The sequence below is a fragment of the Procambarus clarkii genome, chromosome 82 (genome assembly GCF_040958095.1).
Source record: "Procambarus clarkii isolate CNS0578487 chromosome 82, FALCON_Pclarkii_2.0, whole genome shotgun sequence".
Classification (NCBI taxonomy): Eukaryota; Metazoa; Arthropoda; class Malacostraca; order Decapoda; family Cambaridae; genus Procambarus; species Procambarus clarkii.
The window spans coordinates 6,099,958-6,118,929 of record NC_091231.1 but is presented as its reverse complement, the minus strand read 5'-3'; the positions used below and the strand labels follow the sequence as shown (position 1 = coordinate 6,118,929).

The 18,972-nt window shown below is 37.2% G+C and overlaps 1 protein-coding gene across 1 annotated transcript; it reads left to right on the top strand.

The window, feature by feature from the left end:
• Positions 1 to 3,140: 3,140 nt before the first annotated feature.
• Positions 3,141 to 14,522, top strand: LOC138358195 (uncharacterized). Its single transcript, XM_069315700.1, has 5 exons — positions 3,141 to 3,566; positions 10,923 to 11,147; positions 11,412 to 11,556; positions 13,221 to 13,398; positions 13,859 to 14,522. Exons 2-5 carry the CDS (start codon positions 10,949 to 10,951, stop codon positions 14,063 to 14,065), a joined length of 729 nt encoding a protein of 242 aa, XP_069171801.1. The 5' UTR covers positions 3,141 to 3,566; positions 10,923 to 10,948; the 3' UTR covers positions 14,066 to 14,522.
• Positions 14,523 to 18,972: the final 4,450 nt, after the last annotated feature.

The window sequence follows — 18,972 nt, the reverse complement described above, 5'->3', positions numbered from 1 at the left end:
GAAATATAATTAAGAGCATAATAATTAAGGAAACTTCTGAAAGCCTATTGGTTCATACGAGACAGCTTCAATTTATATCCAACCAAACTTAATCATGTATTATATCTAATGCCTGAAAAAATCAATCGATCCCGCGTTACTTTACACGGCCGTCCAATGTTATATGTGTGTATAAATAACTCTTGTAACTTGTAGTTCATCACTAGAGGTTCATCACAAAGAGTGATGCTGACAGTTTGCAAAATATAAATACACTAATAATTTTAAACCAATAAAATTGTTTTGTCACTTGAGAAGCAAACCGTGAGCCGTTTTCTGTAGAGGGCCTAAACTGCTTTCTTCCCTTTTTCCCTATTCATGCTCCTCTAAGGCGCATTAGAAAATACATTATACATATAATATTCTTTCTGATACATATACTTATCAAACAAAAATATCTTGCATTATTTAAGCAAAAGTTGTATATATCTAAAAACATAAAAATTAACTAGTGTCCTCATCATATCTATATAAGAGATGATAAAGATTTGGTCTCAGTTAGAATCCTGGAAACGAAGAATTGACTGGGCACCAGTGCTTAACTGTTCGTTTTGTTCACCCACAATAATTGGGTACAGCTGGTCATGTTACAGGGAAACTAGCAGGGTATGGCTTCCCATGAGCTATGATAAGAAAAAGCTCTCGGCCTGCTAACAGGAGTTGAAAGTCGTCTGCTCCTGTACCCACATGTGTAAAAAAAAAAAAAGGCTTAGGAAAATGCCAAAAGTCTACCTTACGGTCGTGTGGGAGATATATAGCATCGAATTTTCTGGATTGAATCTAAAACAATTACTAAAAGCCATTGAATCCTCTTGTATTAAATATAGTGATTATTGCAATTTGCATATTTGGCCTGGACTAAACTAAATAAAGAGTTTTATATTTTGTTGAATTTGCGAAGAATCCAAAGTTGTGAAATACGTGTTGTGAAGATAACAAACGTTGTTCTGGTCATCTCCCAGAGACTCACCCAGCGGTTTATGGAGCCTGATCTAGTCTGTAGCTGTGATCATAATTTTAATATTTAACATTATTATAATATTGAATGTATTAATGGACAATGTCTTAAATTACTGACAGTGTTCATTATGGTTGATGGTATTTCGACGGCCTCGTATTTTACTGGTCCGAGATCATTGGTTCTTTAATTAATAAGTAAGTTTTATGTTGATAATTTAAATTGCAATTAACTTAGCTCTAAAATCTCGTTACACTAACGGGCTTGAGCAATATTTCTCTCCTCCCCAAATGGTCACTTCCGCCTGTCACATCCTCACAAACCTATCACTTTCCACGTTTTTTTAATTTTATCTTTGTCATCGTAAACAGCGACTACCACCAGAGTAAAGCAATAGACGCCTACCTGACCACCTGGTTTTCATCGATTGGTGGAAGCGAGCAGAGACCGTGGTGGATGCTGGACCTGGCGAACGTCTTGGGCATCTGCCGGATCCAGCTCCTGCCCCGAGGGGCGCGCGATGACTCTCCATACTTCCGTGACATCGAGGTAATATAAACATGTGCGAGACATACATAGTATGTAATGTGAGACTCCATCACATAAGTGTTGAGAGCCCGGGTCAATCAGATACTTGGGTCGACCCAAGCATACCTGAGAATTCCTAACAACCAGTATTCTCCTACCATCTTTGTTACGACGTACAGTTCTCCTACTTAGTGTTCCTACTTAAGTTCTCTTGTGAAATGGAGAAGTTTCCAATGCCTCAACCACCACCACCTTGATGTTGGCTTCCCATCCTTCGCTTCAGTCCTGGATTCACTTTTTCCCACGACTGTCTTTTGTGTTTTACGTCCTCCTTCTTCTATTGGATATCTTTTTCCTCACGTCCTTAAACGAATTTTTGCACTTTCCTCCTCAGCCCGAGTACTGTCTACTTTTGACAAGAGTACAAAGAAAAATTAATATTTCCTTCTTCAGTATTACATCTTGGGCTATAATGTCCCCACAGGTACGCGTGGGCTCTACAAACGTTACCAATGGAAACTTCAGCTCCTGGGCCCTGTACGCCACGTATCCTGGACCATATTCCTACGGCGGCGGCTACATCGATCTCCTTAAACCAGTGGGTATCTGTGGCCGCTACGTCAGTGTTCAGAGATTCGTAGTTAACCCGTACGGTCTCAAGCTCTTCGATGTTAATGTCTTTATTTGTTAACTTAGCAAAAATTACTATCTTAAAGTGAATAGGATAACCATGGTTCAGGTTAATTATTTATTAAGTTGCATATTTGTATCCAAGAACAATCCACCCACATGCAGCGAATGTCTTGGAGGTTTTCACATAAATTATGACAGGTTACATTAAGGATTTCCTAACACCTTTCGCATTTATATCATTAATATAATCCCAGCTTATAATATACTAAGCCTTAACTTACAGTATACCAACCCTAACTTATTATATGTTATCTCACAACTAGCATACTGATATATTCTAGTCCAGACATTTTGGAAATATTCATTATGATAATTTGTGTTCAGGGAAATGGTCCAAAAATAAATTCAAATAGATTTAGCACTAAAAAGAGCTTTGTAAGTTGTTGTAGTCCCAATCATGCACAAACTAATCCACTTCTTCAAATTCCAAAATCATAATCTAAAACTTTATGCGTAAGTGATTGACACATAAATTACTTATTTTATAAATTATTTACATATCTTTATAAATTACTTATTTACATATCTTTATAAATTACTCATTATTCATCTATAATAATAAAAAAATAATAAGCTAATGTGATTTCTTTGTGCAATAAGCTAATTCTTAGTAAGTTTACCTCAGGTTCCGCTTTCCCCCAATACGTCCAGGCCTCTCGGCCTCTTTATTTGACTACCGGCTGAAGAATAAGCTAATTTGAGGCAGGTGGTCAAGTCACGTCCAAGGATCCTCTCCAGCGTGTTTGCTGAAAGTCCAATAGGAACGAGGAGTAGTTGGCCTCCTTGAAATAGGCTAAAGATGCCAATACTGGGGCGCTCCCTGACAATCCCTGTGTAGTCAATTTGTCTATGGTGGCGACCTTTTCGGAGTTAAAATATTTTCAGGATGAGAAGATCTGAGCAAGTTACACACGTTCCAGTATATAAGATCCCAAGGCGTGAAAAATTGTTCCTTCACACTTTCAGTTCTGACGCTCCGGTAAAACTTTTCACCGTGAATACGTCGCATTCCAATATGTATTAGCATGGAACGTCTTTGTTATTAATTTTATATAAGTATGGTATACCCATAATGTTGCCGCTGTATGACAATAATAACAATAATTACGATAATAATAATAATTAATAAAAACAATAGATAATTTTAAAAATACGTGCAAAGTTTGCATAAAAAGTCTAGAAAAAAGAATTTGAACGCAGTATTATGAATATACATCCAACGTTGTGCTAGTCTCTGTGTTAGTTGTATAAGAAGTTCTGTGTTCATTCGTTTTCTGTTGAGTGGTTTGGGAATAATATATTCAGTTACGTTGTTGTGATTCGTCGCCTGCACATACATTGAATTTTCGTAAGTCATTATATATTCCTGAGTTACTTTATAATTTATTGAAAGATTTAAGTTTTTGTTGGCTTTATAAAACTGTAATATCAATATAGCTATAGGTTAAGTACTAATTGTAATTAAGAAGCAATAAAATGCTTGTCTTTATACGGATAGGGAGCCGGTAGCTGAGTGGACAGAACACTGGACGCGTGATCCTGTGGTTCCGGGTTCGATCCCGGGCGCCGGCGAGAAACAATGGGCAGAGTTTCTTTCACCCTGATGCCCCTGTTACCTAGCAGTAAATAGGTACCTGGGAGTTAGTCAGCTGTCACGGGCTGCTTCCTGGGGGTGGAGGCCTGGTCGAGGACCGCGCCGCGGGGACACTAAGCCCCGAAAATCATCTGAAGATAACCATCTGAAGATACACTAAGAAGGTTAGGTTTGGTCGTGGTTTTCTATTCAGCTTTTCAGGTAAACTCTAATATTCACAATATTTGTGTGCGATTAAGTATATTTATGTACTAAGCCTATGGTCAGGATTGTACTTATTACATTTCGTATTAAAACGTACTATCTATTCAGAGGAGGGTCTGTCATGATATACGATAATGTAGGAATTACTGGCGCTACATCGGGCAACGTTGAGCTGCATGGGGTGCAGCTCAGTCACTGAATTATTCTTGTTACGTTAACACTTCAGCAGTCTACCTCCACCATCCTGACAATGACAACCCTTACGGACCTATAGTACGTATATGATATGTTTATTAAGGTCTTTTGTTTAATTATTTTTCTTTTTAATATTATTATACTGTTGTGTGAAGCAGTGACAGTCCTTCCATTCTATTTTTCTACGAGCTACCACTAACATTGCCAAAATTAAAAGTAGAGTAGATGGGAAATTCCATGGTGTTCACATTGACAACAAACTGGATTTAATTTGCCGTATTTAAAATATAAAAAAAAAGTTTCTAAAGCAGTAGGCATTCTCTCCAAAATCCGATACAATGTATCTCGCTCAACCCCCTAGTAACACTTGTCTTATTCACTCATCTGTCCATATCTACGGCTTCTGATTCTCGGGATGTAGAGCCCAAAATTACTTTCGACTCTTAGTTAATCATAAATCGGCAATTAGAACAATAATACACTCCAATCCCAGACAGCAGTCAGCACTCATACCAATTTAATTGGTGTTGGGCTCAAGGACTATCAACCTCTGGAAGATAATGTGTATTCAGGTAAAGTACACGCATTAAAAATGAGTTAAACATAATATTGAATTTCTAGATAAGAGCTAGTACATACTATGCCTAAAGCCACTAGGTTTCGGGCAAACGACACAAAAGGTTAAGACAACCACGATAGCTTATTGACCATCTAACAATAATACTTTAGTCCTTAACATAGTCCAAGACTAAACACTCAGTGTATATACACCGAGGTTTGGAGGTCACCTCCTGATGTATATACTTTATCTTTATCCTCGAATCTATATAATAGATTATAATTATATCTATAACATTCATAAAAATATAGAACGCTTGTCTGTCCAAGGTGCTTGGGACTAGCCTCGCCCAACTTTCAAAGATAATGCATAAGGGTCATAGGCCAGTCAGGAGGGGGGGGGGAATAGAGATGGAAAAAGGGGTTAGTGGATGGGAAAGGAGAGGTGGAAAGTTGGAGACGAGAGGAGTGGCGGGGATAGGGTGAAGAGACGTGAGACGGAGAAGGCGGGAAAAGGGGAAAAGATTGGAAGAGAGGATGAGGAAGATAAAACTGGAGGAGGGAGGATGTATGAAAATGTAAAACTCTATGCAAAACAAACTCCCGATTTCAGATTTAATTAAAATTACAAGGAGGGGGGGGGGGGTTGCTATAGTTGCCAATAATTCTTCAAAGGGTAGCACTGGAGGAGCCATTTTGTTTTTAATAGTATTCTATAAATTGTAGTCTGAGATATGCTAAAATAGGAGCCTGACAATAACTTCTAAATTGGTCTAATGTGATAGAATCGTATCATTCATTTCACCTTTGTTCCTTAAATGAGCTCATGATTCCGACAAAATTTGTGTCTCAACATTGAAAACATTTCTTCAAATGACAAATGAATAGCATAGTGTGCATATGGCCTGATATTTCTGCATAAGGTTATGGACGTGTTGCCAAAATGAGACAAATTATTAGACAATGCTTTATTTTAATTACAGCATCTGAAAGTAACTACAAATATCAACAATAACAATGATTGTATTATGTGAATATTAGAATATCAGTTTGAAAATAAACTTTGCATCAATATCTTATATCTGCCTTACTGCGAGATATGTTGCTAATCGTCATACTCCTGAAGACCCATCTCAAGCTCAACATGAATAATGGACCACAAATTGGTATTATGGTCATAATATAGTACAATACTTAAAACTACTAGTAAGTTAATTCATACATCAACAGAGGGTTTTCATCTCGCTTTCAGATTTTAATATAGTGTGCAAAAGTTAGAAGTGGGCCTATAGCAGTTAGACCAATGATAAGATCAACAAAATGTTTTTGTAAATATTTGAAGATTGTCAGCAAAGGAGGAAATTTCTATTAATACATTTTAGTCCAATACTGTACCGACATCACAACATACGAACTCTTGCCTACACCCCTCACAAGACACGGCTGACCCTTGCCCACACCCTTCACAGGACACAGCTGACTGTGTCTTGTGAGAGTCAACTCAAGTTATTTTCATTTAAAGTTAATTACTTTTAAAAATACTATACATTTATAAAGTAGGACTGCAATATGCATTGAACTGCCCACTTCCATAGATTTTGGTCGTCCTTTTATATAAAATCCATCCTTGTCCACATCATGTAACGCACTCCCCACACCACACTAATATAACACTACTCCAAAGACCAATTTGGCTCATCTTTGTACAGCAATGCCAGATAAGTTAAATGTGTATTGGTTGAAAGTCTTAAAAGCTCTGGACTTCTGTATCAAAACATTGTCAGCAATCTAAACTTACATTCTTTCTCTCTTAATATTAAAAGTGCACATGTTTTAGCAATCAATTTTCTTTGTTTATTTGGCAACTTATAATTTATTCATACTGGGAGAGAACCTGTGTACACTACCTGTGTAGGAGTAAGGCAAGTCCTATACATAATGCTTGAAAAACATGTTTATTTCTGCACATTAATAATATTAGACTGAAGCTTGAAAATATTTTAATAGATTTATAATTACCAAATTTTAATATTTTACTAGAACAAACATATTAAATACAAATGTAACAATACCAGTTTTGTTTTATATTTGTGTATACTGTAGAGTACATGTGCAGACTGTCACAACATGGCTGAGGAGATAATGTCTAAACCACACATCATCAGAAAATTAAGAAACGAAGACTTTTGGTTCATCCTGGACCATTCTCAAGTTGTGTACAAGACCTGATTATGGTCCAGGACAAACCGTAATGTTGTCGTTTCTTCTTTTATTGTACATATCGCTAGGTTAAGATTATACGTAAATTTAAACTTAATTTATCTTCAGTATACAGACAAGAACAGACAGAAACATAAGTATCATGAATAAAAACAATAAATTACAATATTTTACTACTACTGTAATCCCCAAATTAATATATCATGAACACAAGATCTTTTTCAAGGAAACAGAATTATACCTTGTGCAGTAAACAAACAGCCTGAACATTATTAAAAATGTGAATTTATTAGTAAACAGGTTGCCACAGAAATCTAAAGACAGTAACTACATATGATGCCAATATATTATAACCAGCATGGTGTATTACCTGTTTGGAGAGTTATGGCATCAGTTCAACAAAGAATTTGATTAATAAGGTTTTATTACCGTAATGAAGATTTTCGGAAATGCAATTAAAGAGCAGCTCCACAATTATTCTAACTTTGCATGTACAGTCATATTTGTTCACCATAGTAAGGTAAACTGTAGGATGCGCACACAACTGTGGCACTCGGCATAGAGAGGTACAGTACTTGCAACCTGTATGCATGCCCATCATATATCGCATAGAAGGTGTGTCCCATTCATGTCTAGTCATATACAAAACAGTAAGGCCATAACACATGCGTGTGCATGCCCAAAGAAACACGCACACATACTACAAGTGTTTTACAGGTTTGTATCCCTTTACCTTCTATGATAATGCTTAACCAACACTCTTCAGGCAAGCCAGGTGGAAAAATGAAAAGAACTTGAGCATCATTAAAAATCCTGTTATTTATGGCATTTTGCATTTATGCTACTGTAAGTAGTGTATAACTTAAGATGCTGTAAATCCTTGGTTTTATATAGTATAGAAAAAATTGATTAAATTACTTTAATTTTACTTTCAAAATAGCACTTTAACTCTGCTCATTAATGATAAATTTTAACTGATAAAGCTAAACTGAAAAATTTAATTTTAATGCTACAGTATAAAGAAATTTGATAGTAATGTCATGATCAGTTAGGCATGTGTGCCAGACAGAAGAAGTCCTGTAGAGAACAATACACAATATTGTACACTGTTTTTGTACACAGTTGTTACGAATCTTGCATGGATTCTAACATTATCATGATGCTTATAATACTATATTGTCTATTCTATAATTAGTATAGTATCCAGTTGTGTATCCGATTGACATTGTATGATTATAGATTATTGTATGCTGTAGTGTGCTTGAGTTGTATTATTTGTGATAGGCATTTGCAAGTTAATTCCTGTTGGGAGGAAGTGTGGTTCTTCCGTGTGGGGGGATGACCATATTTGGATGTGTTTAGAGTATGGGGCCAGAGTCACGAAAGTAGTTACACAAGTACTTACGAACCTGTACATCTTTTCTCAATCTTTGGCGGCTTTGTTTCCAATTATTAAACAGTTAATGAGCTCCGAAGCACCAGGAGGCTGATTATAACAATAACAACAGTTGATTGGCAAGTTTTCATGCTTGTAAACTGTTTAATAATTGGAAACAAAACTGCCAAAGATTGAGAAAAGATGTACAGGTTCGTAAGTACTTGCGTAACTGCTTCGTGAATCTGGTCCATGGGCTGGTTGTCAAGCTAGCGTTTATATTTCAACCTTGATTAATTCTTATTATTGTTTGCCATTAAATTCTAGTGAGTAATGTAACAGTATTATATACTCTTTAGATTACCTATGAGTTATTTCTTGGTAATATTTTATTGTTAGTAGAGTTTCACAAGAGTTCATGTGGATGCTTAGTTGATGTGTTGGTAGGACGCCTGCTCTGCAAGCCAGGATTTAGCCAGAAGCGTGGCTGAGTTGATGGGGTGGAGACATGTACTTCAGTTAAGTTGGTGGTTATTGTTATTTTAGCTGATAACGTAGTTAATTCTCTCGGTATGACTATTGTGTGATATCCCACTTATCAGTTCATATGTTGCAGAATATTGTCTATGCTCAATAACGATTTAATGATATTATTGCATGCTGAAGAATATTTCTGGCTGTTATATTTTTACCATTTGTATGTTATATTTTGTCACCCTTAGCGTAGTTATATTGTTTTCCCGTTTATGCAGTGTTTTATTCATACCCTAGACACTATTAGACACTATTTGGCAAGGCCGATTTTCTTTTACTTTGATCACTGCGGGAAAAGAACCTTACTAAGTCTCAAAGGTTGTAAGAACAGTATAAAATACTGTGTACAGTATAAAATACTGTGTACAGTATAAAATACTGTGTATGGTATAAAATACTGTGCACACAGTACTCTACACAGTACTGTATATATACCAATTGCTCAATCATTAAATTATAGTACTGTGCAATTATTTGGTCGAACGTATAAAACTGAATTGTTAAAGCCAACAATGTTCATGTTTTGTATTAACTTTGTAGAGGGCATGCAAATGACTTAAAACATTACTAGGCCTAATATAACAAATATGTGCTAAATTAGGCCTAGGATTGCTTGGGCAGGTTAGATTAAATTGTTTAGTTACTTTCAATATTCTTTGTTATTTGGGCTAATTTTATAATATAAAAACATGAACTCTTTGGGTCTAATACTCCTTTTTTTACGTATGACCAAATACTGAAGTTGCTGTAAGTACAATCATTATTGAAGGATGGGCTGTAATTAATCTAGTTGCCAAAAAATAAAAAATCGATAGAATAATAATGTAAGTTATTCTCACCTCATCACTTTGTCGTGGCTAAACAATGGCCGATAGAAGTAAATTATTAATTAGTCTTAACCTCCAAATGCAAATAATCACTCTAAGTGTTTTTAACAAGTCTCATCAAATTTATTTGTTTTCTTCATAATGTACAAGAAAAAAATGTACTGTATATATTCACAAAGATTTCAGAGTGGAAAACACTGATACAACATCCTGTGCACAATTTGCTACATTTTCCGTATAGAAAAAGTCAATACTGTGCATGCACAATAGTGCATATACATACAACATTTAACATTTTAAATAAAACAAACACACTGTACATATATACATACAATATATATATTATATATTGTATGCACGAGGTAAGTGGCGTGACCATAACGTCACAATGTACACGCAGCTCAAGCTTTCAGAGCCTAATGCTACCAGAAGCACTTCCTCTGTCCCAGAAGACGCCTTCCCTCTGTGAGCGAACGTTGTGTGTTTAGCTTCAATCTTATTGTTAAGAATCTTTCAGGGTTTTTATAATACGAATGAGTAACCGTATTGCGTCGATGTAACAATATTAAAATAGGAAAAACAATGCAGACATTGACCAATAGAAGACGCGCGAGTCAACAACAGGTTTCATCAGCGCGAGGCTACAGGGCCCACAATCAGTAAGCCAAGGAGTCCCCGCCAGTGTTGATATCAAAAGAGCTCCGCCTTAAAGAGTAAGAATTATGTATTTTGCTACTAAGGAAAATTATTGTGTATGTAGAAAGTTACCAAACCAATTTATTTAACTTATCCCTTTTTTTATATATATATATAACAATAAATAGTCTACCATTTGCGAGTTGGTGGTCGCTAGGGAGAGTTCAAAAAGTGTAAAATTTAAAAAAAAAAATAGTTACTCATTAACATTAAGAAATGAGTGGGAGGTTGGGAAAGCCTTTTGAAGCTGTGAATAGATTGTCTGTTTTGATACTGCGGCCAAAGTATTGATAGCAGGAAATTGTTCCTGCTATCATTTTTCCTCATTTTCCCGAGACCAGTGTAGCCCGCCGGAAACACCTAGCCGGTGGGCCGTGCCAAAAAAAAATCTTTGCGTGGGTCTGAACATGACCCCTGACACGTTGTTTCCTTTTGAATTATGGCGACCCCCGACCATACGTAGCAATATCAAACGGATTGTTTTATTATTTTATACTCTAGTATCGGGTGAGAACGACGAAGCGGACATGGCCAAGCTGCTGCTGGTACGCTGGTGTTGGGCGTGGATACTGGTAGTTGGGGTGGGCGTGAAAGCTGTCACTGTTTACATGGGAGAAACGCCCGTAAGGTGCCTAACCAACGACACCAGCCAGTTCACCACAAAGTCGAGGATCATGTGCGCCCTCATCTGTACCATGCATCAAGGATTGACCTTCTCCTTCCAAGGTCAGCAGAGGCTAGCTGGTATGGGTTACTGTGGCTCTTACAGAACATAGAGATCCCCACTCTGGTATGATTACCAGAGTGGTTCAACCCCAGATAAAGTCCCTTGGGGTTTTATCTCTTAGCAGGTCTCTATCTAAGCCTTAAAACGAAATTAGAAACGACCGAATACAATCACAAAGTGGATAGAGACAGAACTAAAATATTGACAACGATCAGAACAACGTATTAACACCTAACTAAATTTTCCATATTTTGGTCTCCAAGGTGGCGTGTGCACGATGGGTGGAGCTGGTGAAGCAGTAGGAGCGACACACATGAGGTACACCCTGACCAACATACCAGATTGCTCTGCCCTTCAAGAGGTCGCCCACGCCGGCAAGACCGTCTACGCTAGCACCATTTATAATCTGTATGTATTGATACAGCCATTTAGGTGAGATAGCTGGGTTGTACGATTCACGAGACTGTAAGGACAGTTAGTAGGCATCCATCAGTCTCAGGAGACTATGGAGTTGTGCTCAAGTTGTCGGTCTGGAGTGACCACTCCAGGGCGCAAAGTCAGGGTAGGCAGATACGTGGGAGAAGCCGTCACCCATGAAGCACGTCCCCTCCCCCCCATCTCCACGGCGCCGAAAGTCTCCAATGGAAAGGCAAACGCCAATACGATTGGTTCCAGCGCCGTTCTGGCAGAAACTGCCAGAACGAGGCTGAAGGCAACAACAAGCATAATTAAGGAAATATAATTAAGAGCATAATAATTAAGGAAACTTCTGAAAGCCTATCGGTTCATACGAGACGGCTTCAATTTATATCCAACCAAACTTAATCATGTATTATATCTAATGCCTGAAAAAATCAATCGATCCCGCGTTACTTTACACGGCCGTCCAATGTTATATGTGTGTATAAATAACTTATAACTTGTAGTTCGACACCAAGTAAAACAAAGAGTGATGCTGACAGTTTGCAAAATATAAATACACTAATAATTTTAAACCAAAAAAATTGTTTTGTCACTTGAGAAGCAAACCGTGAGCCGTTTTCTGTAGAGGGCCTAAACTGCTTTCTTCCCTTTTTCCTATTCATGCTACTCTAAGGCGCATTAGAAAATACATTATTCATATAATATTCTTTCTGATACATATACTTATCAAACAAAAATATCTTGCGTTATTTAAGCAAAAGTTGTATATATCTAAAAACATAAAAATTAACTAGTGTCCTCATCATATCTATATAAGAGATGATAAAGATTTGGTCTCAGTTAGAGTCCTGGAAACGAAAGATTGACTGGGCACCAGTGCTTAACTGTTCGTTTCTGTTCACCCACAATAATTTGGTACAGCTGGTCATAGCTTCCCATGAGCTATGATAAGAAAAACCTCTCGGCCTGCTAACAGGAGTTAAAAGTCGTCTGCTCCTGTACCCACATGTGTAAAAAAAAAAAAAAGCCTTAGGAAAATGCCAAAAGTCTACCTTACGGTCGTGTGGGAGATATAAAGCATCGATTTAACTGGAGTGAATCTAAAACAATTACTAAAAGCCATTGAATCCTCTTGTATTAAATATAGTGATTATTGCAATTTGCATATTTGTCCTGGACTAAACTAAGTAAACAGTTTTATATTTTGTTGAATTTGCGAAGAATCCAAAGTTGTAAAATACGTAGTGTGAAGATAACAAACGTTGTTCTGGTCATCTCCCAGAGACTCACCCAGCGGTTTATGGAGCCTGATCTAGTCTGTAGCTGTGATCTTAATTTTAATATTTAACATTATTATAATATTGAATGTAATAATGGACAATGTCTTAAATTACTGACAGTGTTCATTATGGTTGATGGTATTTCGACGGCCTCGTATTTTACTGGTCCGAGATTATTGGTTCTTTAATTAATAAGTAAGTTTTATGTTGATAATTTAAATCGCAATTAACTTAGCTCTAAAATCTCGTTACACTAACGGGCTTGAGCAATATTTATCTCCTCCCCAAATGGTCACTTCCGCCTGTCACATCCTCACAAACCTATCACTTTCCACTTTTTTTTAATTTTATCTTTGTCATCGTAAACAGCAACCACCACCAGAGTAAAGCAATAGACGCCTACCTGACCACCTGGTTTTCATCGCTTGGTGGAAGCGAGCAGAGACCGTGGTGGATGCTGGACCTGGCGAACGTCTTTTGCATCTGCCGGATCCAGCTCCTGCCCCGAGGGGCGCTCGATGACTCTCCATACTTCCGTGACATAGAGGTAATATAAAGATGTGCGAGACATACATAGTATGTAATGTGAGACTCCATCATATAAGTGTTGAGAGCCCGGGTCAGTCAGGTACTTGGGTCGACCCAAGCATACCTGAGAATTCCTAACATGTATTCTCCTACCATCTTTGTTGCGACGTACAGTTCTCCGACTTAGTGTTCCTACTTAAGTTCTCTTGTGAAATGGAGAAGTTTCCAATGCCTCAACCACCACCACCTTGATGTTGGCTTCCCATCCTTCGCTTCAGTCCTGGATTAACTTTTTCCCACGACTGTCTTTTGTGTTTTACGTCCTCCTTCTTCTATTGGATATCTTTTTCCTCACGTCCTTAAACGAATTTTTGCACTTTCCTCCTCAGCCCGGGTACCATCTACTTTTGACAAGAGTACAAAGAAAAATTAATATTTCCTTCTTCAGTATTACATCTTGGGCTATAATGTCCCCACAGGTACGCGTGGGCTCTACAAACGTTACCAATGGAAACTTCAGCTCCTGGGCCCTGTACGCCACGTATCCTGGACCATATTCCTACGGCGGCGGCTACATCGATCTCCTTAAACCAGTGGGTGTCTGTGGCCGCTACGTCAGTGTCCAGAGAGTCGTAGATAACTCGTACGGTCACAAGCTCTTCGATGTTAATGTCTTTATTTGTTAACTTAGCAAAAATTACTATCTTAAAGTGAATAGGATAACCATGGTTTAGGGTAATTATTTATTAAGTTGCATGTTTGTATCCAAGAACAATCCATCCACATGTAGCGAATGTCTGAGGTTTTCACATAAATTATGACAGGTTACATTAAGGATTTCTTAACACCTTTAGCATTTATATCATTAATATAATCCCACCTTATAATATACTAAGCCTTAACTTACAGTATTCCAACCCAAACTTATTATATGTTATCTCACAACTAGCATACTGATGTATTCTAGTCCAGACATTTCGGAAATATTTATTATGATAATTTGTGTTCAGGGAAATGTTACAAAAATAAATTCTAATAGATTTAGCACTAAAAAGAGCTTTGTAAGTTGTAGTCCCAATCATGCACAAACTAATCCACTTCTTCAAATTCCAAAATCATAATCTAAAACTTTATTCGTAAGTGATTGACACATAAATTACTTATTTTATAAATTACTTATTTACATATCTTTATAAATTACTTATTTACATATCTTTATAAATTACTTATTTACATATCTTTATAAATTACTCATTATTCATCTATAATAATAAAAAAATAATAAGCTAATGTTATTTCTTTGTGCAATAAGCTAATTCTTAGTAAGTTTACCTCGGGTTCCGCTTTCCCCCAATACGTCGAGGCCTCTCGGCCTCTTTATTTGGCTACCGGCTGAAGAATAAGCTAATTTGAGGCAGGTGGTCAAGTCACGTCCAAGGATCCTCTGCAGCGTCTTTGCTGAATGTCCAATAGGAACGAGGAGTAGTTGGCCTCCTTCAAATAGGCTAAAGATGCCAATACTGTTGCGCTCCCTGACAATCCCTGCGTAGTCAATTTGTCTATGGTGGCGACCTTTCCGGAGTTAAAATATTTTCAGGATGAGAAGATCTGAGCAAGTTACACACGCTCCAGTATATAAGAACCCAAGGCGTGAAAAATTGTTCCTTCACACTTACAGTTCTGACGCTCAGGTAAAACTTTTCACCGTGAATAAGTCGCATTCCAATATGTATTAGCATGGAACGTCTTTGTTATTAATTTTATATATGTATGGTATACCCATAATGTTGCCGCTATAAGACAATAATAACAATAATGACAATAATAATAATAATTAATAAGAACAATAGATAATTTTAAGAATACGTGCAAACTTTGCATAAAAAGTCTAGAAAAAAGAATTTAAACGCAGGATTATGAATATACACCCAACGTTGTGCTGCTCTTTGTGTTAATCGTATTAGGAGTTCTGTGTTCATTCGTTTTCTGTTGAGTGGTTTTGATATAATATATTCAGCTACGTTGTTGTGATTCGTCGCCTGCACATACATTGAATTTACGTAAGTCATTAAATATGTACGTGATTAGAGTATACTTAACATAATTGGTTATGTAAGGTGGCCTTAATGACCTTCCTTTGGCTGTTGTTGTTGTTTTTAGATTCTGCTACCCTATATAATGCTATATATTTACGCCTGTTTTTCGTGAGTACTAACACTTATTATCTAAAGTCTATTTTTTTATCATTCACAGCAAAGATCATGATTTTAACTCGAAATGTTTGAAAACTATTTTAACTTTTTAAATATAAAAGATATTTAAACCCTGCTGCTGTTTGAGTCTCTGGTGCACGAAAACACCTTCAATATTAGATAAAGACTAATAAGTGTATTTTGATTTTAACACAAAAGCTTTTAAGATTTTATTGTGCCACAAAACTCATTTAAATTTCTTTTGATAAAAATAACATACTTATATATTCCAGGTACATTTATTAGACATAGTGAGAACCTATTGAGGCCGTATTTGCCAACTATTAACAGAGAACAAGGCTGTGAAAAAATGGAACTTGACAAGATGCATGACACCCGAGCAGGGTCCTGGGGGGAAGGGGGTGGTCTACCTTGTGTAGCTTCCGGGGTCAATGGCCCCGCGGCTCGGTCTCCCACCAGACCTCTCGGTTGGTTGTCTGGTCAACCAGGCTGCTCGCAGCCTGACTCATGAGTCACAGCTGGTTGATCGGGTATTCTTTGGAGGTGTTTTTGTCGATTTCTCTTTTGAACATTGTGAGAAGCCAGCCAGTTATGCTCCTTACGTGTAGCGTTGAGTGTTGAAAAGTCTTGGGCCCTTGATGTTGATAGTTCTCCCTCAGCGTACCAGCGGGGTGAGGAATGATTCTTTTTATGCTTTTAATTATTCAATTTCAAGACATTTACTTATAGGAAAATAACATTGGAAATTAGTTTTCAGTAAATAATTGTATTTTTAATTGAGCCTAATTTGTTAATGTGAACCTAACAAACCTTAATTAACATTAACAAATTAGGCTCAATTAAAAACCTCTTAACTAACGGTTTACCTTAACATAACATAATAATAAACCTTAATTATGTTAAGTTGTTGTTGTTGTTAAGATTCGCTACCCGGAACAAAAAGTTCCAAGTAGCACGGGCTATGGTGAGCCCGTAGTGTTTTTATGTTAAGGTAAACCTTTAGTTATATGGTTTTTAATTGAGCCTAATTGTTTAATGCTAATTAGGTTATGTAAATTAGGGTAAACCATAAGGTGTTACTACCCTAGATTCTATGATGGTTAGGTTAGTTCATTTATTATGCACCCCATACCCATCCTGTTTTCGGTAGTGGAAAGAGTTACAGAGGCACATACTGGGCTCAGGGATTGAACCCCACAATTCATTTAGCTAAGCCAGTTACAGTTTTGATGCGCTAGTTAAACAATTCAATGCACTTCGTCTCATCAACAATGGACTGTAGACTGTTGGCCTATCAGTTTTATTTGTCTGAATCTGTTTATCGTGATTTATGGGTAATTACTGTAACTACGCCTATGGGTGCAGGGGTGACTACTCTAGCCGAAACTAAAGCATGTAGTGCAATCAGATTTATTGAAATATAATAGTTACAGGAAACTTTTTTCAACATTAATAATTCTACACTTCGGTGCACAAGAGTGCTGGCGAATCACATCGAGAAGTGTATGTACACTGAGTTTACTTGTGTTCTGGATTATGTCCAGCAACGCATCTTCCGAATAGACAGTACGTTTTAATACTAAATGTAATAAGTAAATTTCCTGACTGTCCTGCATAGTACATAATTACAGACGAGGAGTCACAGTAACGTGGCTGAAATATGTGGACCAAACCACACAGTAGAAAGTGAAGGGACGACGACGTTTCGGTCCGTCCTGGACCAGGACGGACCGAAACGTCATCGTCCCTTCACTTTCTAGTGTGTGGTTTGATCTCAAAATTACACGTTTGGGGCTGTTACATTTACAGCCCCCATATGTTCTCCTCAGTTTCTGTCAAGACATTAAATTTTAAAATGTAGTGTTCATGATCAATTCTATATACACAAGTTTTAAATATAATGTTTTTTTAATTTGGTTAAACAATAGAGATTTTACACAAAATTTGAAAATATCCTGAGTTACTTTATAATTTATTGAAAGATTTAAGTTTTTGTTGGCTTTATAAAACTGTAATATCAATATAGCTATAGGTTAAGTACTAATTGTAATTAAGAAGCAATAAAATGCTTGTCTTTATACGGGTAGGGAGCCGGTAGCTGAGTGGACAGAACACTGGACGCGTGATCCTGTGGTTCCGGGTTCGATCCCGGGCGCCGGCGAGAAACAATGGGCAGAGTTTCTTTCACGCTGATGCCCCTGTTACCTAGCAGTAAATAGGTACCTGGGAGTTAGTCAGCTGTCACGGGCTGCTTCCTGGGGGTGGAGGCCTGGTCGAGGACCGCGCCGCGGGGACACTAAGCCCCGAAAATCATCTGAAGATAACCATCTGAAGATACACTAAGAAGGTTAGGTTTGGTCGTGGTTTTCTATTCAGCTTTTCAGGTAAACTCTAATATTCACAATATTTGTGTGCGATTCTGGCGATTAAGTATATTTATGTACTAAGCCTATAGTCAGGATTGTACTTATTACATTTCGTATTAAAACGTACTATCTATTCAGAGGAGGGTCTGTCATGCTATACGATAATGTAGGAATTACCAGCGCTACATCGGGCAACGTTGAGCTGCATGTTGTGCAGCTCAGTCACTGAATTATTCTTGTTACGTTAACACTTCAGCAGTCTACCTCCACCATCCTGACAATGACAACCCTTACGGACCTATAGTACGTATATGATATGTTTATTAAGGTCTTTTGTTTAATTATTTTTCTTTTTAATATTATTATACTGTTGTGTGAAACAGTGACAGTCCTTCCATTCTATTTTTCTACGAGCTACCACTAACAGTGCCAAAATTAAAAGTAGAGTAGATAGGAAATTCCATGGTGTTCACATTGACAACAAACTGGATTTAATTTGCCGTATTTAAAATATAAAAATAAGTTTCTAAAGCAGTAGGCATTCTCTCCAAAATCCGATACAATGTACCTCGCTCTACCCCCTAGTAACACTTGTCTTAGTCACTCATCTGTCCATATCTACGGCTTCTGATTCTCGGGATCTAGAGCCCAAAATTACTTTCGACTCTTAGTTAATCATAAATCGGCAATTAGAACAATAATACACTCCAATCCCAGACAGCAGTCAGCACTCTTACCAATTTAATTGGTGTTGGGCTCAAGGACTATCAACCTCTGGAAGATAATGTGTATTCAGGTAAAGTACACGCATTAAAAATGAGTTAAACATAATAATGAATTTCTAGATAAGAGCTAGTACATACTATGCCTAAAGCCACTAGGTTTCGGGCAAACGACACAAAAGGTTAAGACAACCACGATAGCTTATTGACCATCTAACAAGAATGCTTTAGTCCTTAGCATAGTCCAAGACTAAACACTCAGTGTATATACACCGAGGAGTGGGGGTCACCT